General features: G+C 47.6%; 1 protein-coding gene across 2 annotated transcripts in view; it reads left to right on the plus strand.

Moving 5' to 3' along the window:
* Carm1 (coactivator-associated arginine methyltransferase 1) overlaps positions 1–22,636 on the plus strand; it is a 44,854-nt gene that overhangs the window by 17,292 nt on the left and 4,926 nt on the right. For both annotated transcript variants that reach the window (NM_001030041.4, NM_001034088.3), the window contains exons 2-8: positions 5,832–5,957; positions 10,677–10,783; positions 11,611–11,715; positions 15,701–15,811; positions 16,627–16,804; positions 19,425–19,515; positions 19,734–19,815. In NM_001030041.4, the coding sequence (NP_001025212.1) occupies positions 5,832–5,957; positions 10,677–10,783; positions 11,611–11,715; positions 15,701–15,811; positions 16,627–16,804; positions 19,425–19,515; positions 19,734–19,815 (800 nt within the window). The remainder of the gene's footprint in view (positions 1–5,831; positions 5,958–10,676; positions 10,784–11,610; positions 11,716–15,700; positions 15,812–16,626; positions 16,805–19,424; positions 19,516–19,733; positions 19,816–22,636) is intronic.

The following is a 22,636-nucleotide window of genomic DNA, read 5'->3' on the forward strand; positions in this document are numbered from 1 at the left end:
TCTACAAGCTCCCTGCACTCATTGAGGGGGTTTTCCTGGTCTCCTATTCAAGCTGGATTGGTGCATACCCTGGCTTGCATAGCAAGTGCCATGAGTCCCTCATGTTTGTGATGGAAGTTGATGTCCTTATTACCTATGTCTGGTGAGCAAATGAGGAAGTGAGCAGAGAGGGCTTAACAGTATACCTGTAATGTTAGACATGACAGTCCTGTGAAGTAAGCCTGGCGCTCTGCCTGGCTGTGTCAATAAAGTTGTATTGACACAGCCATGGTTATTTGTTTACTTATTGAAGTACTGCGGGCTGGATGAGTCATTGTGACACATCATCCTTACAGAAAGCTTTCTTTCCTTCCTTCCTTCCTTCTTTCCTTCTTTCTTTCTTTTTAAATAATAGTGCTGGTGATGCGGCCCAGTGCTGAACACATGCTCAACAGGAGTTTTAGCATTGAGTTACACTCCTAGAATAGCTGTAATATTTACCATCTGGCTCTTCTGTAGAGAAATGTGGCTATTCCAGGATTCTTTCAAGTCCTAACACATTGGTCAGGAGCAGTAACTGACCATATTCACCAGAGTCGATTTCACTGTAGAATAAGATCTTTAACTTGTTTCTTCAAATTGGTGACAGAATGACTAAATGGGGGTGGGGGGTGGGTTGTAAAGTGTTAGCTGGCTGTCTCATGGCAGAAGTTAGGGGGTTATGGTATGGATAGATGAGGAATTTTTTTTTTTTTTTTTTGGTTCTTTTTATCCGAGCTGGGGACCAAACCCAGGGCCTTGCGCTTCCTAGGCAAGTGCTCTACCACTGAGCTAAATCCCCAACCCCGAGGAAATTTTTTGTAGGGAGCAACACAGACTGCCTTGAAGGTCTTCCTGTTATGGGAAATTTGTTTATGCCCCATTTGCCCTGTGCAGCTGTCCCTTGTCATCCTAGGCTTTTTGTTTCTTGGCCACAGAACTTGAAAAGATCAGACTCTGATGCCCAGACTGGTGTCCTCAGCATTGTTTAAACCCCTGAGCTCAGGCAAACCCCTGAGCTCAGGACCCAGTCTCTGGGCTCTTTCTGAGACTCATTGGAGACTCACTGACCAGGCGAGGGGTGTTACCATCCCGTAACCTGCAGTGCCTCTTAGGGACTCTGGACGAAGGAATCATAACTCTGATGTCACTCTCAGCTTATCCAGCTCAACCCTTTGTGTGTGTGTGTGTGTGTGTGTGTGTGTGTGTGTGTGTGTGTGTGAGAGAGAGAGAGAGAGAGAGAGAGAGAGAAGCGGGGGCCAGGGGAAGGCAGGCTTGTGTTACTGTTGGTGTGCATTCAGAGGCATGGAAACCAGAGGAGGACATGGAGTGTCCTGCTCTAGCACCCTACCTATTTCCTTGATATTGAACCTGGCCAGCTGAGGTTCCAGGCATACATGTGGCCACACCTGACCTTTTCCCTGGGTGCTGAAGATTTGAACTCAGATCCTTATGCTGTTGCAGCAATTGATCTTAACCACTGAACCGGCTCACCACTCTTTCCTCCCTGTTATTTTTGTGTATGTGTTTTGGGTTTGTTTCTTTGAGTCATGGTCTATGTAGCCTTAGCTGACCTGGACTTCATTATGTAGACCAGGCTAGCCTCGAATTCACAGAGATCCATTTACCCTCATTTTTTACAACAACACTCATGTTCTGAGTGCTGGGATTAAAAACATGCACCACCATGCTTAGCCGCCACCTCCTCTCCACCTCAAAAAAATGTGACACATTTTTTGAGATGGGATCTCACTCTGTAGTCCACAGTAGCCTGGATCTCACTTAATGCAGCCCAGGCTGATGTTGAACCTACCTCAGTCCTCCTGTCTTAGCCTCCTAAATGGTGGACTTAGAGGAGTGAGCCACCGTCTGAGCCCCTTATTGGGTTGTCCCATCCTGTATCTCTTTCTGCTCCACATTTCATAGCCTCTGGTATGCTGGTTCCTGAGGCAACAGTGGAGAAGGCTGGGTTGGTTTGTGGCAGATCATACATTGGAACTTTTCAGAAACCTGGGGCTCTTAAGGGAAAGCTCCTGCTGTAGCGCCCTCATCAGTGGCTGCATTGACATTGTCAGGGGATAGTTAGTGCTTGAAGTGTCTACTGGCATTTCCCTGATCAGTAGCAGGCCTAAGGTTACAGAGACACTTTAATGCTAGTGCCTCACCCAGGCTTCAGGTGCTCCTTAGAGGACAGGATACAGCTCCATCCTGAAGGTATGGGATGTCTTCTCTATCTAGCCACAGGATTGCCCTGGGCCATCTCTGGAAAGTAGCTGGGAGATGGGAAGGAAGGCCAGTCTGTGCAAAGGCCCAGCCAGACCAGAGCCTTGCCTTTGGATCTAGAGTGTTGGATGTGTGGTGTGGAGGAAGCTGCTGCACAGGGCTGGGGCTCTTCTAAAGGGACATTTGTTTGCTTTTGTTTTGTTTTTTTAGTTCTGGAGATGGAACCCAGGACTTTGCTTGTGCCAGGAAAATACTTCACAGTCAAGTTTGTCCTCCAGGTCTCCTGAAGCTGGGACTTTGGTGTGGGTGGTTTGTTATTTGCATGGGTGTGTCAGAAAGGTTCCTGGTGCCTCCCTCCTCTGCCTGGAGGAAAGGCCTGAGGGGCCAGCTGGGATGCTCTGAAAACTCAGACGCCTTCATCTGTGCCCCAGCCCTGTCCCTGTTGCCACCCACCACAGTGCTAGTGCTATAGCTGCCTGCTTGGTGCCAGGCTGCAGAGGCACACATAGGGCAATGGGCATTCCAGGGTCTTATTACCCAGACTGAGCCCAAAGATCACCTTTACCTTCTACTCCACAAGGGACCAAGTCTGGGTCCCTGTGTCTGGGGCATTAGACAACCAACACACCCTCAGGCAGACCCTGCTCCTAGGAGGTGACACCTGCTCCTAGAGCCTGGCTTTTCCCTGGGCTAGACAGAACAACAGGGTAGCCATAGCCCCTGTGAGTACCGAAGGTCCCCATCACTGTACTGTCAGATAGGGCTCAATTTTCTTTCTTTCTTTTTTTTTTGGAGCTGGGGACCGAACCCAGGGCCTTGCGCTTCCTAGGCAAGCGCTCTACCACTGAGCTAAATCCCCAACCCCGGGCTCAATTTTCTTTATTGAAGTGACGGCCCCTTAAGCTAACATGAACCATTTTAAAGTACAACTCAGGGGCAGTGAGCTTATTTGGTGTTATGTAACCGTGACCTTTAGCTATCTCCAAAACCCTGTCATCACCCCAAAGGAAACCCCACACCAGGAAGCTCTTGCTCCCTGCTGAGCCCTGGCAGTGAACTGAAAGTGTATGCCAGCTACTTTGGGTACACCTTCCTGCTGTTTGATTGAATGCAGTATTTCGTGTACAGCCTTTGCGGCTGCCCCTTCTTTTGACACAGTATTTCTGGTAGTGTTCCAGGTTGTAGCAAGTCTTGACTTTGTTTCTCTCTGTGTTTAAATAATACCGTTATCTGATTTTATCTGTTGATCAGTTGATGGACTTTGAGTTGAGTTTAGTTTTGACTATAGCCCTCTGTCTCTCTCTGTCTCTGTCTCTGTCTGTCTGTATATTTCCTTATACCTTCTGATCTTCCTGCCTATACCTTCCAAAGGTTTTTTTCCTCATCACCATGCACCACTCCTACTGTTTTATGTAGTTTAGGAATGGAGTCTAGGGCTTTCTAGGTAATTAGATGCCTAGTACATTCTAGGTAAGCACCCTGCCAACTAAACCCCATATTCTTTTCCTTCTTTGAGATCTTGCTGTGCTGTCCAGGTTAGCCAAGCTGCTGCAAGCGTTTTGGCCTCAGCCTCATGACTGACTGGACTGCTTACAACAGCCCCGATACCTGACTGTTGCACACAAGTGTTTGTTTGAAGCCCTGCCTGCCATGCTTGTGGGGACACGCTGGGTGTGGAGCTGCTGTGTCAGGCGGTTACTGTGTTCTTTGACAGTGATGTTTGCTGGGCTTCATTCTCCACATCTCTCCACTCAATCGCTTCATGCTACTGTCGATTCATTTGTGGGCATTTTGTAGACACTGTGGACAGTGACATCTCAGAGTCGTTGGGGTTATTTATTTTCATTTTTTGTTGTTTACTGCTGTGATAGACTCCAGGGCTTTGTGCTTGCCAGGATGGCCTGGAATTCAAAATTGTCCTGATTTCAGGTGTTAGAGTTCTAAGACACAAGCGTGTACTGTGTACCTGGGTCGTTTTATTTTGTTTTTGAGATATGCTCCTGTTATGTGGCTTAGGCTAGTCCTAAACTTCTAGGTCCAAGCAGGCATGCTTCAGCCTCTCTATAAATGTACAGTTTTTAAATTATAATTTTTAAAAGATTTATTTATTTTATTTATGTGAGTACACTGTCGCTGTCTTCAGACACACCCCACGGTATGTGTTTTGGCTCCATGGTAGATCCAGCCCAGGGGATGGAGAGATGGTCAGTTAATAGAAGAGGACATAGGGTCCCGTTACAGATGACTGTGTGCCACCATGTGGTTGCTGGGAATTGAACTCTGGACCTCTTGAAGAGCAGTCAGTGCTCTTAACCACTGAGTCATCTCTCTAGTCCATCCGTCCATCTGTCCTTCCTTCCTTCCTTCCTTCCTCCTCCTCTTCCTCTCCCTCTCCCTTTTCCATCCTATTTTGGCTATTCCAGGTGCTCGGAAATACATCTTCAGCCATGTTTTTGTCAACATTCCGTCTTGCTGCTGATTTGGTGAGCCATGTGCGAGCAGTCATGCTGCTCTGTGAGTTCACTGACTGCTGCACTGCATTCATGTGGTAGGAATATGGCTGCTCTGGGGCTGTAGCTGTAGCTCAGTTGGTGGACACTCACCTGACACGCACAGTCTTGGACTCTATCCCAGCACCACATAAACCAGGGACACAGGTATAATACACCTGTGAATCCAGCAATTGATAGGGTGAAAGACCAGAGTTCAAGGTCATGCTGAGCTGCATAGTTACAAGTTAACCTGGGCTACTTGAGCCCCTGTCTCAAAAAGGGGTGGGGCAGTGTTCTTGGAAGCCCACAGAGCCGGTGTCTCATTTCACACCATCAATGTGATGTAATGGATCTAGGCCTGGGTTCACTGGGCACTAAATAGCTGTCTTTCCTGTTATTTCCTTCATTCTTTTCTTTTTTTTTTTTTTTCCGGAGCTGGGGACCGAACCCGGGGCCTTGCGCTTGCTAGGCAAGCGCTCTACCACTGAGCTAAATCCCCAACCCCTATTTCCTTCATTCTATAATACTTGTCAGTAGTTCTTGCACCTGATATTGGCCATTCTTTTTTTTTTTTTTAAAGATTTATTTGTTTATTATATATAAGTACCCTGTCCCTGTCTTCAGACACACCAGAAGAGGGCATCGGATCCCATTACAGATGGTTATGAGCCACCATGTGGTTGCTAGGATTTGAACTCAGGACCTCTGGGAGAGCAGTCTTAACTGTTGAGCCATCTCTCCAGCCCCCAAATTGACCATTCTTAAGGATGGGCCATGTTCTCAGCATCTGTCTTAGTTCACACAGGGACAGGATGGCTCTGGGTGCCCAGGTCTTCCCCTGGGACATGTTTTCTTCATCTACTTACTGGACACTGAGCTCCTGAGGACCCTAGCTGTGTCCCTGCAACACAGGGGTCCCTTAGCTCCTCTTTACTAAAGAGACACAGGTAGGCACAGCACCCATAGCACTTCAATGTGGTTATGAGGCATTTCAGAAGAATATAGAGATGCCAAAAGGATGGGGGGCAGGGACACCGCTAAAGCAAGGCAGTCACCAGGGCTCCATCACTCATGCCATCATCCCACTCTCTCTTGCAGATGAAGATGTGTGTGTGTTCAAGTGCTCAGTGTCCCGAGAGACAGAGTGCAGCCGTGTGGGCAGGCAGTCCTTCATCATCACACTGGGCTGCAACAGCGTCCTCATCCAGTTCGCCACACCCCACGGTATGTGTTTTGGCTCCATGGTGGATCCAGCCCAGGAGATGGAGAGATGGTCAGTTAATAAAAGTGTTGCCATACAAACATGAGGGCCTGAACTTAGTGCTCAGCACCACTAAGCTAGGCTTAGTAGTACAGGCTGGTAATCTCAGAGTGAGGGAGATGGAGACAGGTGAATCCCTGTAGCTCACTAACCAGCAGGCCTTGTCTTATTAGACTTCCAGGGGAGAGGGAGAGAATATCTCAAAAAACAAGGTGGGGGATTCCTAAGGAATGACACCTGACACCTAGAGTTGACATCTTCCCTCCACATGCATAGCCCCCCCCTCTCCCACACACACACACTGTACACTGGCATATGCTCAGTGCCTTGGAATACACGTGTAGTCCCAGCTGCTGAGGGGCTGAGGCAGAAGGAAGGATTTCTGCTTAAAGACAAAAGTAAGTTAGAGTTGTGACCAGGTGTAGTGCACCTGTTCATTGTCTCAGCCTCTCAGAAAGCTAGGCTGGGAGGATCAATTGAGCACAAGAGTTGGTTTTTTTTTTTTTTTTAAGATTTATTTATTTTTATGTATGTAAGTACACTAATCACTGTCTTGAGACACACCAGAAGAGGACATCAGATCCTATTACAGATGGTTGTGAGCCACCATGTGGTTGCTGGGAATTGAACTCAGGACCTCAGGAAGAGCAGTCAGTGCTCTTAACTGCTGAGCCATCTCTCCAGCCCCCGAGCACAAGAGTTTGAAAGTGACCTGAGCAGCTTCATAGCAAGACCCTTGCTCCAAAAACAAAGGAGGAGAAACCAGCCCGATGAAGAGACACATCCTCAGTAAGATGTACTTTTAAACAGACGCCCTCATTGGCGGCTGTGGATGCTCTGAGTCTCAGTTCCTTGTCCTTTTCTCCAAAGGGCCGATCTGACACTCTTGCCATACCCAAGCCTTTCAGAAAGTGGTTGAATTAAGCCTGAGACCAGCTTTTCCAGCTGTGTCTGGCTTTGGGCAGGCTGTAGGTTGGATCTTAAAGAGGGGTAAGATGGGCCCAAGACGTGGCTAGAGGTCCCACTCTCATTAGGGAAGCTGCTGGGGGCTCTGAGCAGGCCTGTTGTTAGGCATGAGAGGGAGGGACACGTGCAGTTGCTCAGGATGGCTTGTTGAAACTCAGGTGAGCAAAGCTCTGGGGCCTTGGAAGCTATGACCAGGCCTGTGACAGGTCTTGGTCAGTAGAGGGCTTGGTGAGCCTGGTGGTTGTTGCAGGGAGGGGCTGCTTTCCCCAGAGCCTTCACTGTAGGAGCAAGAGGTTACCTGTAGTAGAGAGCTGTTGCACAGGCATCCTCAGACTTCCTGTCCCTTTTCTTTACCCCTTTCCCTTCCTCTCCCCTTTCCTTCCTTTTCCTTGTAACCGTAACACTTAGGGAGTTGAGGCAGAAACATCAGGATCATAAGGTCAGCTTCGTCGATGCTGTCTGAAACGGAGCCTGTGCTGCAAGAGATACCTTCCAAGAAAATTGAAAAGAATTGTTTTAAATTTGAGTTTAAATTTCAGTGGATTAGACCTTCCCTGACCTGCTTGAAGCCCTAGCTCCATGTCCATCCAGCACAGGCCTGCACAGTACTCAGGAGATGGAGGCAGGAAGGCTATCCTCAGCTTCATAGCAAGTTCATGGCTGGCCTGGGTTACATGTTTGTCTATCAAAAAAAAAAAAAAAACCAAAAAACAACTTTTCATCACACAAGAGTTGTAAACTGAGCTAAATAAACGCAGTTCTACATTAATAGGACAGCATAGCTCATAAAATGTATTCTTAACAGGGAAGAAGGGTCTGCTGGAATCCCAATTCAAAGTTGACTAGTTTAATTTGCATACATGGGTGTGAATGTAGATGTGCTTGTGCCGAGATCCAGGTGAGGAGAGCTCCAGGTTGTCAGCCGTCAACTGCCATATTTGAGATGAGATCTCTTAATGTTTACCATTGCACACACCAGGTTAGCTGACCCACAAGTTTGCGGATTTTCTTATTTCTGCATCTAGAGTAAAAGACAGTGCTACTGCATCAGATTTTTATGTGACTTTTGGGGTTCTGAACTTAGATCTTCATTCTTGCATGACAAGTACTTTACCCACCAGGTAATCCTCCCAATTCCCAAATTCATTGTTAAGAAAAGAGTTAGTATCTGGAGAGATGGTTTAACGAATAGTTTGTTGCACAACCTAATGACCTGGATTCAATCCCTAGAAACCATATAAAAGTAGAAGGAAGAACCACCTCTCTAAACTGTCCTCTGACCTCACATCCCTGCATGGAATGTCTTCTCACACACAGCATACACAGGAGTAAGGAAAAACTTTGGTTTTGGGGTTTTGTGTGTGTGGAGGGGATTGTTTTGATTTTTATTTGTTTCTTTGAGGCAGGGTTTCTCTGTGTAGCCCAGGCTGGCCTCAAACTGGATCTCAGTTTGCCTTTGTTTCCAGAGTGCTATGATTAAAGGAGCATGCCACCCAGCTAAGGAGATGCTGGAGACATTACCACCAGGGAGTCTCACCCATAGTTAGATCATAGATCTGCACACAGGGGCAAGAGAGGTGGCTCAGCAGGTAAATGCACTGGGCTGCTCTTCCACACAGCAGTGCACAACTATGTGTAACTCCAGTTTGAGAAGATCTGAAACCTCTTTCTGGTTTCTGTGTGCACCAGTCATGCAAATGATGCAAATACACACATGCAGGCAAAACGCACATACACATAACATAGATTGGGGGGAGGACATTTGGAGAGAGGCTCCTAGTTAAGAGTTCTTCCTGAGGACCCAAGTTCAGTTCCCATTGCCTACACAGCAGCTCACAGCAGTCTGTTACTCCAGTCTCAGAGGACTCAGAGCCCTCTCAGGGACTTCTCACCTGAGCAGTACACACATACATGCAGCCAAAACAACCATAGTCAGGTAAATAAATAAGTAAATAAATGAATGAGTAAGTAAATGGGTAAGTATATAGATAACCCTGGAGGTAATGTGGTAATGTGGCCTGTGTGTATGGCCTGGGGCCTAGCTAGTCAGTACACAGTCTCAGGGACTCTTAGCTCATCATGTTGAGGAAAGCTTCGCTACAGGAGTGGCCGACTCTGTTGTGTAGGGATGGTTGAGATGGCGTGTCACTGCAGTCCAGGATAGCCTTGCAGGTGCAGTTCTCCCGCCACAGCCTCAGTGTTGGGGCTTCAGTCAGGCCTACTAGCTTTTTTTTTTAAGGATTTATGTATTATGTATATGAGTACACTGTCGCTATCTTCAGACACACCAGAAGAGGGTATGAGATCCCATTACAGATGGTTGTGAGCCATCGTGTGGTTGCTGGGAATTGAACTTGGGACCTCTGGAAGAGCAGTCAGTGCTCTGAGCCATCTCTCCAGTCCACCTAGTTGGCTTTTAATTAGTTATTAGTTAATTTGCATGACTCCGTGTATATGATGTGTGTAGATGTATGTTTGTGTGTATGGGAGTACACACATTAAGGCACCATGTGCATGTATGTTGGTATGAGTATGGAGGCCAGAAACCCTTCCTCATTTATTGAGAGGGCCTCTCGCTTGAACTCTTTTTTTTTTTTTTTTTTTTTTTTTTTTGGTTCTATTTTTCGGAGCTGGGGACCGAACCCAGGGCCTTGCGCTTCCTAGGCAAGCGCTCTACCACTGAGCTAAATCCCCAACCCCTCGCTTGAACTCTTGCTGTGCTGGGCAAGCTAGCCTGTGCTGCAAGGATCCATCTTCATCTCTTGTGCATTGGTGCATTGAGATTACAGCTGGGCCAGCACACGCATGAGTGTGAGTCCTAGGGATCTGGATTCCAGTCCTGACTTGTCCAGCAAGGACTTTACCCATTGAGCCCGTTCTCTGGGTTTTTTTTCTTTTTTGTTAGGTCTATAATTTGATGGCCATTTTCTAAGTTCCTCAGTACCTTTTTTTAAAATGTACTTTTATTCTTTGAGAATTTCACACATTCATACAATGTATTTTTCATACTCACCCCTAACTACTCCCAGAGCCAGAGCCATCCTCCATCCTGCTGCCCCCCCTTCAGTATACACAGTCCACTCAGCTCAGTTTCTGCTGTCCATATGCTTATGGGTGGGCCATCCACCACAGCATGGCCCACCTATCCCAGGAGAATGCCGATTCTCCCTGCAACTATCAACTGTTCCTAGTTCCAGCTAGGCATGGGCCCATTGAGCCCATCTCCGATTCCTGCCTTTGAGTAACTTTTGTGTGAGTCAGTTCAAAGAATTTACTAACACTGTGTCCCAGGGAAGGGTGGTGAGCAGCCACATGCTTTTTGGTGTCCATGGGACTCTCCTGCTTCCTCCAACCTTGAGATGGTGACCCTTGTGTCCAGTGCTATCCCAGAGATTACTGGAAGCTCCAGGCAGATATGGAGCTGGTTCCTAAGGGTTGATTGATACCCTGTGCTCTCCATACTTCATGGGATGTTGTCTGGGAGGAGTGCCCAGGCCTGTCCTCACCACATGCCACCCGCAGTCATGCCCTCCTGTCAGAGTGGCTGGCAGGCTCATTTTCTTTTCTTCTCCACATTGGAACACTGTACATAGGGGAAAGAAGGTGGAGGTAGACAAGGCAGGAGAGACAATCAGGAAGAACAAATGCCCAGGCCCAGGGGATTCTCCCAGAGGGTATAGTGCTGGCCTCCCAGTGATCTGGCTCCCCCTTTCCAGATTTCTGTTCTTTCTACAACATCCTGAAAACCTGCCGGGGCCACACACTGGAGCGCTCTGTGTTCAGTGAGCGAACAGAGGAGTCCTCAGCTGTGCAGTACTTCCAGGTGAGTTGGCACTTTCCCACAAGAGGTCACACAGCACAGGGTAGGCCCTCATGGGTGCTCATCCTGGCTCTGTCCCTTACTAGCTGTGTAGCCTCAGCAGGTGTCTACCACTTGCTAGGCCTCAGTTTCCTCATCTGTGAAGCCCAGGTCTACAGGTGTTTAGAGTAATGACTGATCTATAGCCATGTCCTAAACCCTTGGTGAGTGTAAGGCTCTGTGTAAGCAATCTTACATGCCCAGAAGCACTGGACTTTCCCAACAACTGTTATTGTCCCCATTTTACAGATGAGAAAACTGAGGCTCAGAGAGGTTAAGTGACTTTGCTCCAAGTCACACAGCTCTTATGCAACAGAGCCACGATGGGAAAGCCAGGTCTGCCTGATGCCCAAGCCTGTGGCCCTGCCAGGTGCCACGCTGCCTCCTGATCGCCTGTTGTCTTACAGAGAGACACCGCACATCACCTGCCTGGCGCTCTGAGCTCTAGGGTTTTGTTCCATCCATTCCTCTTCTTCTTTGGGGCCCTAAAATAGGACAGTTGGCCCCCAGATATTGGAATCCCACCCATGACAACTTTCGTGATCTCTTGGGTGGCATCTAGCTGTGTCCTTCAGCCATGATGATAGTGGAAGTGTTCCTCTTGGGGACTGTTCCCCTGCTCCCACTTCTGGAGCAGCTGGCTCTTGTCAGTTGGGTTCAGGCTGGCAGCGGGTACATGGCCTCCCAAGGGAGGTTTATGCTGGCAGGCCCTCCCTCCATCTTAGGGCAGCCAGGGTTGTGGCAGTCTGTCATGCCGTGAGTTGTGTGCTATTGGTGTGTCTCTGTTCCAGTTTTATGGCTACCTGTCCCAGCAGCAGAACATGATGCAGGACTATGTGCGAACAGGCACCTACCAGCGTGCAATCCTGCAGAACCACACCGACTTCAAGGACAAGGTGAGCTCTCAGAACGGGAAGCTTGCTGAGCCGAGTCTGCAGGTGCCTGAGGGGCTGGGGGAGGCCTACTTCCTCCCACCTCTGTTACCTCCTTTGTATCTGTTGTCCTAAGTCAGCCTCTTCTTTCTTTTTTTGGGGGGTGGGGTGGGGGTGGGAGGAGTCATGACAAGGTTTCTCTGTGTACTTCTGGCTGTCCTGGAGCTCACCTTGTAAATCAGGCTGGCTGTAAACTCACGGAGATTGGCTTGCCTCCTCCTCCTGAGACTTAGATTAAAGGTGTGTGCACCACCATCCCCCGTTCATTTTCTTTTAGTTAAAATCATGTTGATTCTTTCCCTTCTTATAGAGAGTACTTCTGTCCCTTCTAACATGACTTTGGTCGTACTTTTTCTGCCTCAGCTATATTGCAGCATACTAGACAAATACCAGTTTTACATAGAACCTAGCTCTAATTCCAGCAGTCAGGAGAGGTTGCCAAGAAGGTCACTAACTATAAAATTGGGAGCACTTACCTAGCATGAAGAAAACTCTGACTTCCATTGTAGCATTGCAGAAAAATAAGACAGTTTTAGATAAAGAAGTTGATGTTTGAATGCCTGTGTTGTAAAACTGGGTGCAGCAGCATCACCTTTGATCTAGGAAGAGGCAGGCATACCTCTAAATTGGCAATCAGAGCTACACAGCAAATCTGTTTCTCGAGAAAAGGGAGGGGGGAAAGCTGAGTCAGCTGGCACCTTTGGGAAGCGGTTGAGCTCCGCAGTGGGAGTATACCCCAGCCTCCTCTCAGCCGCTTCAGTTCTCATCTCATCTACTTAGAGCAAGAGTGGAGAGCCCACAGCATGGGGTGTTTAACCCATAAAGCTCTACCCTCAACTTTAAATGTCACGGGCCAGCCAGCCTGCCCAAGATGCCTTTCCCAGTCTTCTGACAGAAGGCCCTGAGGTGGGGTACCCCGACAGCTATTTACCCAAGCAGCTCCCAAGAGTTCAGGGAAGCATGCTTGCCAGCTGATCAGAGAGGATTCCAAAGGATGGGATGAAGACACTGGGAACAGTCGGAGAGGGGAGGGGCCTGCCTCACTACTTCCTGGAGCTTATGGCCCCTGCTCTGCCCATCTGTCTGAACTTAGACCCCAGGCCTTTTCTGCCACCACTGTTGATGGCGTGCTAATTGGCTTGGTGAGAAAATCCAGCAAGACCTGTCCACATAGTCTTGACCTTTTTAGCACCCCTCTTCCAAACATAAGGTAGGGTAGAACACTTCTGACGGCTCTTGTGTGTGGGGTGGGAACAGTTGTAATACAATGCCCCATTGTGTTGTCCAATGCATTTAAACTTAGTCTTCCTACCTTGGCCTCCCGAGGGCCTGTTGACCTTATCCCCAAATACCATCTACTCCCCATATTTCACTGCTATTCAGCCCAGGTCCCAGGTGCTTACCTAAAGTCCCAACACATGAGAGGCTGAAGTAGGAGGAAGTTAGGACAAGGCCATCCTGAACTGTGTGAGACTTAAATAAAATGGGGCTTGGGGAGCTGTTGCTATTTCCCAGTGAATATGCAGTCTTTTTGGTCTTTTTTTTTTTTTTTTTAATTGGATATTTTAGGTATTTACATTTCAAATGTTATCCCCTTTCCTGGATTCCCCTTTGGAACCTCTCTCTCCTATGACCCCTCCCCCTGTTTCTATGAGGGTACTTCCCCTCCCACCAACCCATTCACTCCCACCTCACCACCCTGACATTCCCCTACACTGGAGAATGGAGCCTTCACAGGACCAAGGGCTTCTCCTATTGATGCCAGACAATGCCATCCTATGCTACATACGCACCTGGAGCCATGGATCACTCTGTGTGTACTGATTGTTTGGTGGTTTATCCCCAGGAGCTCGGGGGGGGGGGGGGGGGTCTGGTTGATTGATGTTGTTGTTCTTCTTATAGGGTTGCTAACCCCTTGAGCTTTTCCAGTCCTTTCTCTTAACTCTTCCATTGGGGACCCAGTTCTTAGTCCAGTGGTTAGCTGTGAGCATCCACCTTTGTATTTGTCAGGCTCTGGCAGAACCTCAGGTCTTATAGTCAATTGTGTGAGATAATCAGGCTTTCTGTTGAATGATTTGGCCCAGCTGTGGGTGTATCTGTTTTGAACATGTGTCGCTCCAGCCAGGCAAGGCTGAGATGTTAGGTAAGGCAGATTGAATGCAGTTTTGCCTCATAAGGATATGATCCCATTGTGAATGTAGGGACATCTTTGGGGTCCTTTTTTTTTCTTCTCTCTTTTATGGTGTAGAGGGTAAATTAAGATAGGGTTGTCTGAGAGCCCAGACTTGCCTTGGACTTACTATTTCCACTTGCCAAGTGCTTGAATTACAGACATTCAGCACCATGCACCATCTAGTGTCTCTGTGTTCCACAGAGGAAACAGTTCCCTTCTTATCCTGTGGCTTTGTTTACCCTTTTGAGGAACTCAGAGCTTGTGTTTTCATTCTGTTCCTTTTAAGACTGCCTCTCACTATGATCTTGGGCTATCCTTTAACTCACAGTCCTCCTGTGTGAGCCCACTCAGTACCAAGAGTATGGGTGTGCACCTCTATACCTAGCTTCTGATCAGCATGTATGGGCTCTGCTCTGGATTTTCCTCATCTGGGCGGGCATTAGTTATGTTTTACCCCAGGCGCTCTAAGCCCTAAAGGAGTTCTCTCTGGAGCATTCTCACAGGCCTCCTGACCAAATTCACTCAACCACTACTGTTTTTTTTCTTGGTTTGAGTCCAGGCAGGGCCTGGGGCCTTCAGAGCATATGCTCTTTTGGTGACATTTCAGCTCTCCCAGGGATGGCACCTGTTTAGGTCCTGGCACAGTGTTACACCTACACCCAGAAACATCTCTCCTTGTTCTGCTCAGTGGAAGCAACTCCACACAGCCACACCCTGAAGCATTATGCCAAACTCCTGCCCTATCTCAGTTGGCTCTCACCTCTGGGCCATTCATCTGCCCCAGCCAAGGCTGCTTCTGGGGGTTGGAGTTAGCATCAGCACAGGACACAACGCCCCCAAAAGCCTATCCCCACATTCTCTTGGAAGCCAGAGTGCTCCAGTCATCTTCAGGCTGTGGGACTGGGGCTGAGCATAAAGACCAGGCTCTTCTTCCTAGAAGCCTGGCCTGGGGCTTTATCTCTATGCCGACCCCAAGCCTGCAAGGGGCAGCTTCTCAGTAGGTGGGTGGGCAAGGATGGTGAGTTTCTGGCACCATGGACATTCTTCCAGTGCTTCCCAGGCCAGCCATGTTTTACTCTTCAGACAGGGTCTCACTGTGTTAATCCAAGCTGGTCTTGAATTGCTGGTCCTCCTGCCCCAACCTTCTCAGTGCTGGGGTTATAGGCATGTTTTTACAGCAATGCTTTTTGTTTGTTTTGGGTTTTTGGTTTTTTTTGTTTGTTTTTTTGTTTTTGTTTTGTTAGTAATTAAAACTTTAAAAATGGTTTCAAAGTACCTTTATTTTTTGAGAATGTGTGTAGTGGGGTTGGGGATTTAGCTCAGTGGTAGAGCGCTTGCTAGGCCCTGGGTTCGGTCCCCAGCTCCAGGGGAAAAAAAAATGTGTGTAGTGATGAGAAGACAGCTGAGAAGAATTAGTCATGTCCCCCCACCATGTGGGTCCCAGAGCTTGGAGCCCACCTTATTGGACTTGGCAGCAAGTGCACTAACATTTAAGGTTTATTTTTATTGTACTTAACTTTATTGTGTATATGTGCACCGTGTGCATTCAATGCCTGTGGAGGCCAGAAGAGGATATCAGATCTCCTGAAACTGCAGTTACAGATGGTTGTAAGCTGTGAGTGAGTGACAAGAATTGAACCTGGGTCCTCTGTGAGAGTAATCATCTCTCCAGCCCTCTGAAAGTACTTTGCTGATAGACAGTAGTTCTGCTGTTACTGTCTGTGATGAACAGTGTGGTGGCTGGCTCATCTGTAGCCTCATGTACCATTTCCTCAGATCGTTCTAGATGTGGGCTGTGGCTCTGGGATCCTGTCATTCTTTGCTGCTCAAGCAGGAGCCAGGAAAATTTACGCAGTGGAAGCCAGCACCATGGCTCAGCATGCCGAGGTCAGTGTCTGCAGGGCTCTAAGCCTTCCTTCCCATTTGTACCCATTGAAAACCCCCAGGAAACCTGGGGACATCACTGCTGGTCTTTGTCTCTAGAACCAAGTGGTTACCGCTGGGGTGAGGCAGGGGTGGGCACTGAGACTGGGGTAGCAAATCAACAGTGACTAACCACTGATCCAGACATCCACAAGGATACACTCAGGGCCAGAGTGGCAACAGAGCAGCCCCCTGGTGTGAATTCTGGGTCATACACCTAAACTGTCCTGAGAATTAGCCTGTCAGAGCACCATGACATTTTGTTTTGTCATCTTGCCACTCCCACTCCCTCCTTGTTTTCAATGGAAAACTTCATTTTCACATTCAGAATTGAAAAGCTGCAGAAGAGTGGAAAGCTGTGTTTCCTTAATCCTGGCTCTCTACTACTCTGGTCCTTTACCAGACAGAGAGTCTTCTAGGTCCTTTCTGTAGACACATGCATGAGCTTGGCTCCCCTCCCACAGCCTACAGCTCATATAGACGGGGCGCTGCCAGCTTGCGCTTGGGTGTTTCCTGGAGCTGTGCACCTTACTGCAGCTCCTTCACAGACCTTTGGTGCTCGTTCAGTCTCCTTTGAGACTGCCTCTTCCTTCTTGTAACATGTTAGCCCCACTGGACATACATCACTCTACCATGCCCATTATGTGTGAAAGACAAGTTGCCAGCTCTAGGAATAAGCACTTCCCACAGCAGAAGGGACGCTGGCGCCTGGGAGAGCCGAAGGGTTGAGCAGGGCCTATGCCAAGCACGCACAGGGAGCCTTCTCCCACTTCCTACAGGTCCTGGTGAAGAGTAACAATCTGACAGACCGCATCGTGGTCATCCCTGGCAAAGTAGAGGAGGTCTCATTGCCTGAGCAAGTGGACATTATCATCTCAGAGCCCATGGGCTACATGCTCTTCAACGAACGTATGCTTGAGAGCTACCTCCATGCCAAAAAGTACCTGAAGCCCAGCGGTGAGTGTCCCATGCTCAGGAGCATTGAACAGTGGAGCTTAGACTTTCAACCAGAGCCATTGGTCCCTCTGGGCAAGAACCCACTGCTACCAGCAGCCTATAGGGGGCTGTGTACCCTGTTTATCTGTCAGTGCTCTCTATACAGAGAGCTAGGTCCCTGCTTCCTATCCTAACCCTACCTGTTGGCTATGGCTTCTGGAGCCCCAGACACCAAACAAGAGTCCACGCACCCCATCAGGCATTGACAAGCCCACTGTATACCCACAGAAAGCCTCTGGCACCTCTTGTGTATGCTTGCCATAGAGCTTCTTCTCAAAGGACAGACATGGGCATCCAGGGATGGGCTGGAACTCAGGTCTGTCGCTGGTGCTATCCCATGGTTGGTAATCCCCAAACTGGAACCTTGTCAAGGGTGATGTGCCAAGTCTGCTTCCCTAAGAGCTAGGAAGTGGGCAGGTTGGGGTGTATACAAGCCTGAGGATAGAGGTGGTGTGTGTGTGTGTGTGTGTGTGTGTGTGTGCGTGTGCGCGCGCATCTGTATGTGTTGGTCACATGGAGGTGTGTGTTCTTGTGTGAAGGCATTCTTGTGAGGGTTTGTGGGTGGTGAGAGTCTATGGGTAATATAGGTATGTTTGTATGTTTGAGGGTTTGGGGGTGTGGTGTGGGAGGGTTTACTGGTATTTAAGGATGTGTGTGTTTGCATGTTAACAATCTAGGGTGGTAGGTATGTGTGTAGGTGTGTAGGGATCTCAGCGTGACTGTTGTGTGGGGGTGTATTATATGTGTCAAGGCATGTAGATGTGTGTCTGTCATTTCCCTTCCATGTTCTGGCTAACCTGTCCACACCTCTAGTTATGCCTGCACACATGGCATGTTTGCACTTACTAGTCCATACTGGGTGTGTACTCTGAACATAGTAGTGCTCCGGTTTTTCTGATGAGGTCTGGAATGTGTCTGTCATTCTTCTCAGGTACGGATGTGTATGTGTATGTGGGAGCTCAGGGACCCTGCTCTAGCAGTAGCTTTGGGTAGAGCAGGTGGTGCTAGTAAATCTTAGTGAATATGTGGCTCCCATGACTTCTCTGCCTTGGAGTCAATATTGGCTCAGTTTCTGTAGCTAGGAGGTGGCCACGATTCTCCATGTGTGTAAGTGTGCAACTCTAGGCTGCCCACCAACTGTCTTGGGTCTTCTTTTTCTCCCCTCTGGCCCTGTGGTGACTTTTTTTTTTTTTTTTAAGATTTTATTTTATTGTATATGAGTACACTGTAGCTGCCTTCAGACACACCAGAAGAGGGCATCAGATCTCATTACAGATGGTTGTGAGCCACCATGTGGTTGCTGGGATTTGAACTCAGGACCTCAGGAAGAGCAGTCAGTGCTCTTAACCACTGAGCCATCTCTCCAGCCCTCTGTGGTGACTTTCAAGCCCTCAGAAGTCCCTGTGAGAATTAAAGGTAGCATTCCAGTATATAGGAGCCAGAAATGGTGGATTCCTTACATGCTGTCCCATCTACCTTTGACATCGTATTAGCCACATTTGGGCATATTAACCTAGTGTGAATTGTGAGGACCTCAGGACCTTCCCAACTCCCTGAAGAGCGAGGGAGGGAGGCCCATCTATAGGCCATGTTTTCATCCTCTGAAGTCTCAGACTCCTCATATCTGCTTCTTATGGCTGCCAACTTAGTCCCATTTGCTTTCTCATGAGTCTCAGAGGAGGACCCTCTACATAAATTCAGTCACTTGCTAAACCTGCTGTTTGATCCACAACCTGGACAGCCCTGGCTAAGGTGATGCAGCTAAACCTCCAAACAGCCTAGGGTTTCCTCTCACTTTTTTTGGAGCAGACCAGGCCTGCTGGGCACCAAGAGGCTTTAGTAGGCTCCTTCTTGTTTCCCAGTGTTAGCACTGGAACGTAGGATTAGGCCCACTTACTTCCTGGAATGGATGAGGGCCAGGCTGATGCCAGCAGATACACTGATGACCATGGGAGCCGGTAGTAGACGAACGAACCCTAATGCCTTAGCTCTATGTAGGGAATTTGAACTGGTATGCTAGTCATGGCTGAAAATCAAAAGCACTAAGTAAAAAAGCCCCTGACTTCTCAGAATTAGGTTGGATATGATAGCACACATTGAAGATCTTAGTATCTAGGAACCTGAGGCAGCAGGACTCCATCTCAAAAAGACAAGCAAGCTAGTGCACAAAGGTACACCTGTAATTCCAACACTTGGGTGGAAGCTGGCTCAGTCAGGAGTTGGAAGGCTTGCTTGGGCTACATGAAACTTTATCCTCCCTTCTTTCCACCACCTTCCCCCAAAGCCACTGTAAGGGGGGGGGGGGGATTATATCTGAGATTTAAACTCAGAGTCACCCGAGTTCCATCCCCAGCACCACAAAATAAAGCAGTAAGCCATCTTGGGTTGGATTCTGGCTATTCTTTACTTCACATACTTTAAGAAGCCATGGACAAACAATGTTACACACTGTAGCATGGATGAATGGATGGACAGATGGACAGGTCCATGATTGGAGATCTCAAGGTCCTCTGGAAGTTCTTCACAACCTTACTGGATATACTGTCCTGACAAGAGCACTCTTCCCTGCTCCCAATTCCAGGCAACATGTTCCCCACCATTGGTGATGTTCACCTTGCACCCTTCACTGATGAACAGCTCTACATGGAACAGTTCACCAAAGCCAACTTCTGGTGAGTGTGCCCTAGTGTCCTGGCCAGGCCATGGAGCCTTCCGGCTTGGGGATGGACCCAGTCCTTGGGTGGGCTCTGTCTCTTCTCTTTTTTTTCTGCTCCTCCTCAGTAGGATCTGAAGAACATGGGCTAGACAAGGGCCAGCTAATAAAGCAAGTGGATCCACCTGCCTTTCTTACTGCTGGTGACCCTGTGGGTGGGGTTGTGGATTTCCACAGGTACCAGCCATCCTTCCATGGAGTGGACCTGTCAGCCCTCCGAGGTGCCGCTGTGGATGAGTACTTCCGGCAACCTGTGGTGGTGAGTAGCATGTTCAGAGCACTGCTGGACTGAAAAGGTCCATGCTTCACCACGGCCTCATGCAAGCTCTGGAATCTAGAAACCCCTGCTTCTCTCAGCCCTTACTCACTCTGCAAAGCACATGCAACAGGAAGCTGGCTTTGTAGCAAACATGTTTGATTGAATGATAGATGTTCAGTATCAAGAACAAGAATCTAAAAAAGCCTTATAGTCGACACTTAAAGCCCCTGCATGCAGGTGGAGGCATGGGATCAGGAGACCCAAGCTGGATGAGGAATGGAGAGGGAGAGATGGCTCAAAATTACAAGCGCCTACTGCTCCTGCAGAGGACCTGATACTGGATTGCAGTACCCACATCAGATTGCTCACAATGGCCTGTAACTCCAGCTCCAAGGGCCTCTGAGTGCACTTGCACTGAACACTCACACACACACAAAGAAATGAAATTAAAGAGAAAAAAAAATTGGAGTTTAGCGAGATGTCTCTGGTTAAAGGCACTGGCTATTCTTCCAGAAGACACCAGTAGACCTCGGTTCAATTGCTAGTTCCCATGGTAGCTCACAACCATTTGTGGTGGGGATCCATAATGGGGCACAGACACTTATGTGCTATTCGGACATAAAATATCTAGATAAAATATCCACAAATATAACGAAAGAGTAAGTTTTGTCTGCATTTATGTCTATGTGCTACATGTGTACAGTGCTCACAGAGGCCAGGCATTAGATCCGCTGGAACTGGAGTTCTAGGGGCTGTAAGTCACCATTATGAGTGCTGAGAATTGAACCAAGTCCTATGAGAACAGCCAGTGCTCTTAACCACTAAGCTAACTCTCCAGACACACAAAATAGTTTTGACATTGATTAATTTTAAAGAATAAAAGTAAGAGTACTAGTGGTCTTATAGAGACAGGTTTTGTTCCCAATATGGTGTTTCCAGTTCCAGGGGATCAGATGCTCTCTTTTGGCATCCCCATGCATTGCATGTACATCATGTACTTACACTGCAGAGAAAACATACAGAAAATAAAAATAAATAAGCTGGAGTCTGGAGAGGTGACTTAGCGGTTAGGAGCATTTTTTTGCTCTTGCAGAGGATCCAGGTTCAGTTCTTAGCACCTCCATGGTGGCTCACAGCCATCGGAAACTCCAGTTCTAGGGATTTGAATTACATACTCATACCTAAAGTTCAAAATTTAAATGACATTAAATGAATAATTTGTTTTAAAAAAATAAAATTGTATTTATTTGAGACAGGCTCTGAGTATGTGCCCTAGCTGGCCTGAAACTCAAGAGGTTTACTTGCACCAAGAAAAACTAATGTTGAACAGAAAGAGCTCCTGGTGGCACAGCACTCTTCCTGTAGAAGCACTGATTGTTTTCCAGAGGCTGGAGAGGTGGCTCAATGGATAAAAGCAGCAGTTACGCTTTCAGAGGACCTAGATTCAATTCCCAGTACCCATGTGGCAGCTCATAACTGACTGTGTGACTCCATTTCTATGGGATCGTACACCTTTTCTGGTCTCCAAGATTACCAGACAGGCATGTGATACATAGACATACATGCAGAAAAAAAAAATACCCATCCACATATAACAGGAATTCTAGAACGTATGCTTACAGGTATGTGTTTTTTCACTTTACCTCAGTATAGCATAATTGGTATTCTAGGTGCCTTCATTGGTCATCAAAGAACATACACTGATACTTCAGACCTTGGATAATTGAGACATGCTCAAAGTCTAGTGTGTGGTCTTAAGAAATGGATTTCAGGGCTGAAGAGATGGCTCAGTGGTTAAGAGCACCCAACTGCTCTTCCAGAGGTCATGAGTTCAATTCCCAGCAACCACATGGTGGCTCACAACCATCTGCAAAGAGATCTGATGCCCTCTTCTGGTGTATCTGAAGACAGCTACAGTGTACTTATATATATAATAAATAAAATAAATCAAAAAAAAAAAAAAAACCTTATTAAAAAAAAAAAAAAATGGATTTCAGCTGGATGTGGTGGAGCACACCTTTTATCCCAGTACTTGGGAAGGCAGAGGCAAGAGGATCTCAGAGTTCAAAGTCAGCCTGGTCTACACAGTGAGTTTCAGGGCAGCTAGACTACATAGTGAAATCCTGTCTCAAAAAGGAAAAAGAGACGGAAGTCAGTCTTGTTTGGTACAGCCATATATGCATGTCAGCTAGGTTATATTTGTTAATTATCTGGGTCAGGACTCATTTTCCTTAAGGCTGCATCTCACTATGAAGACCTCAGTTGTCCTTGAAATCATAAAGATCTTTCCACATGCCTGGCTGCACTACTAATTTTTTTTTCTTGATGTGGACCGGACTGTGAATTAGTTTTTACTGTTTTGGCATTATTTTTTAAGATTTTATGTGAGTACACTGTCTGCAGACACACCAGAAGAGGACATCGGATCCCATTACAGATGGTTGTGAGCACCATGTGGTTGCTGGGAATTGAACTCAGGACCTCTGGAAGAGCAGTCAGTGCTCTTAACCGCTGAGCCATCTCTCCAGCCTGTTTGGGCATTATTTTGATAGGGATATTTTTCCCATTTTCCTCCATTTCAGCCTGACTGTTTCATGCTTTAAAACTGTTGTATTGAGTGCACACAGGACTAGAATGAGAACATCCTGCTGGCTTACTCGGTTCGTCACTCTGGAACCTTCCTATTATCATTTGCCTGAAGTCTGCTTCTGCCCAGTACCAATGCAAGGACGCTGTCTTCTGTCTTTCTCTTCTACTGTAAACCTGGTGCACCTTACTACCTAAGGAAACAGCACATATACAAGTTTCTCTGGGCCCTTTT

Source organism: Rattus norvegicus, chromosome 8 (genome assembly GCF_021556685.1).
Source record: "Rattus norvegicus strain SHRSP/BbbUtx chromosome 8, alternate assembly SHRSP_T2T, whole genome shotgun sequence".
Lineage (NCBI taxonomy): Eukaryota > Metazoa > Chordata > Mammalia > Rodentia > Muridae > Rattus > Rattus norvegicus.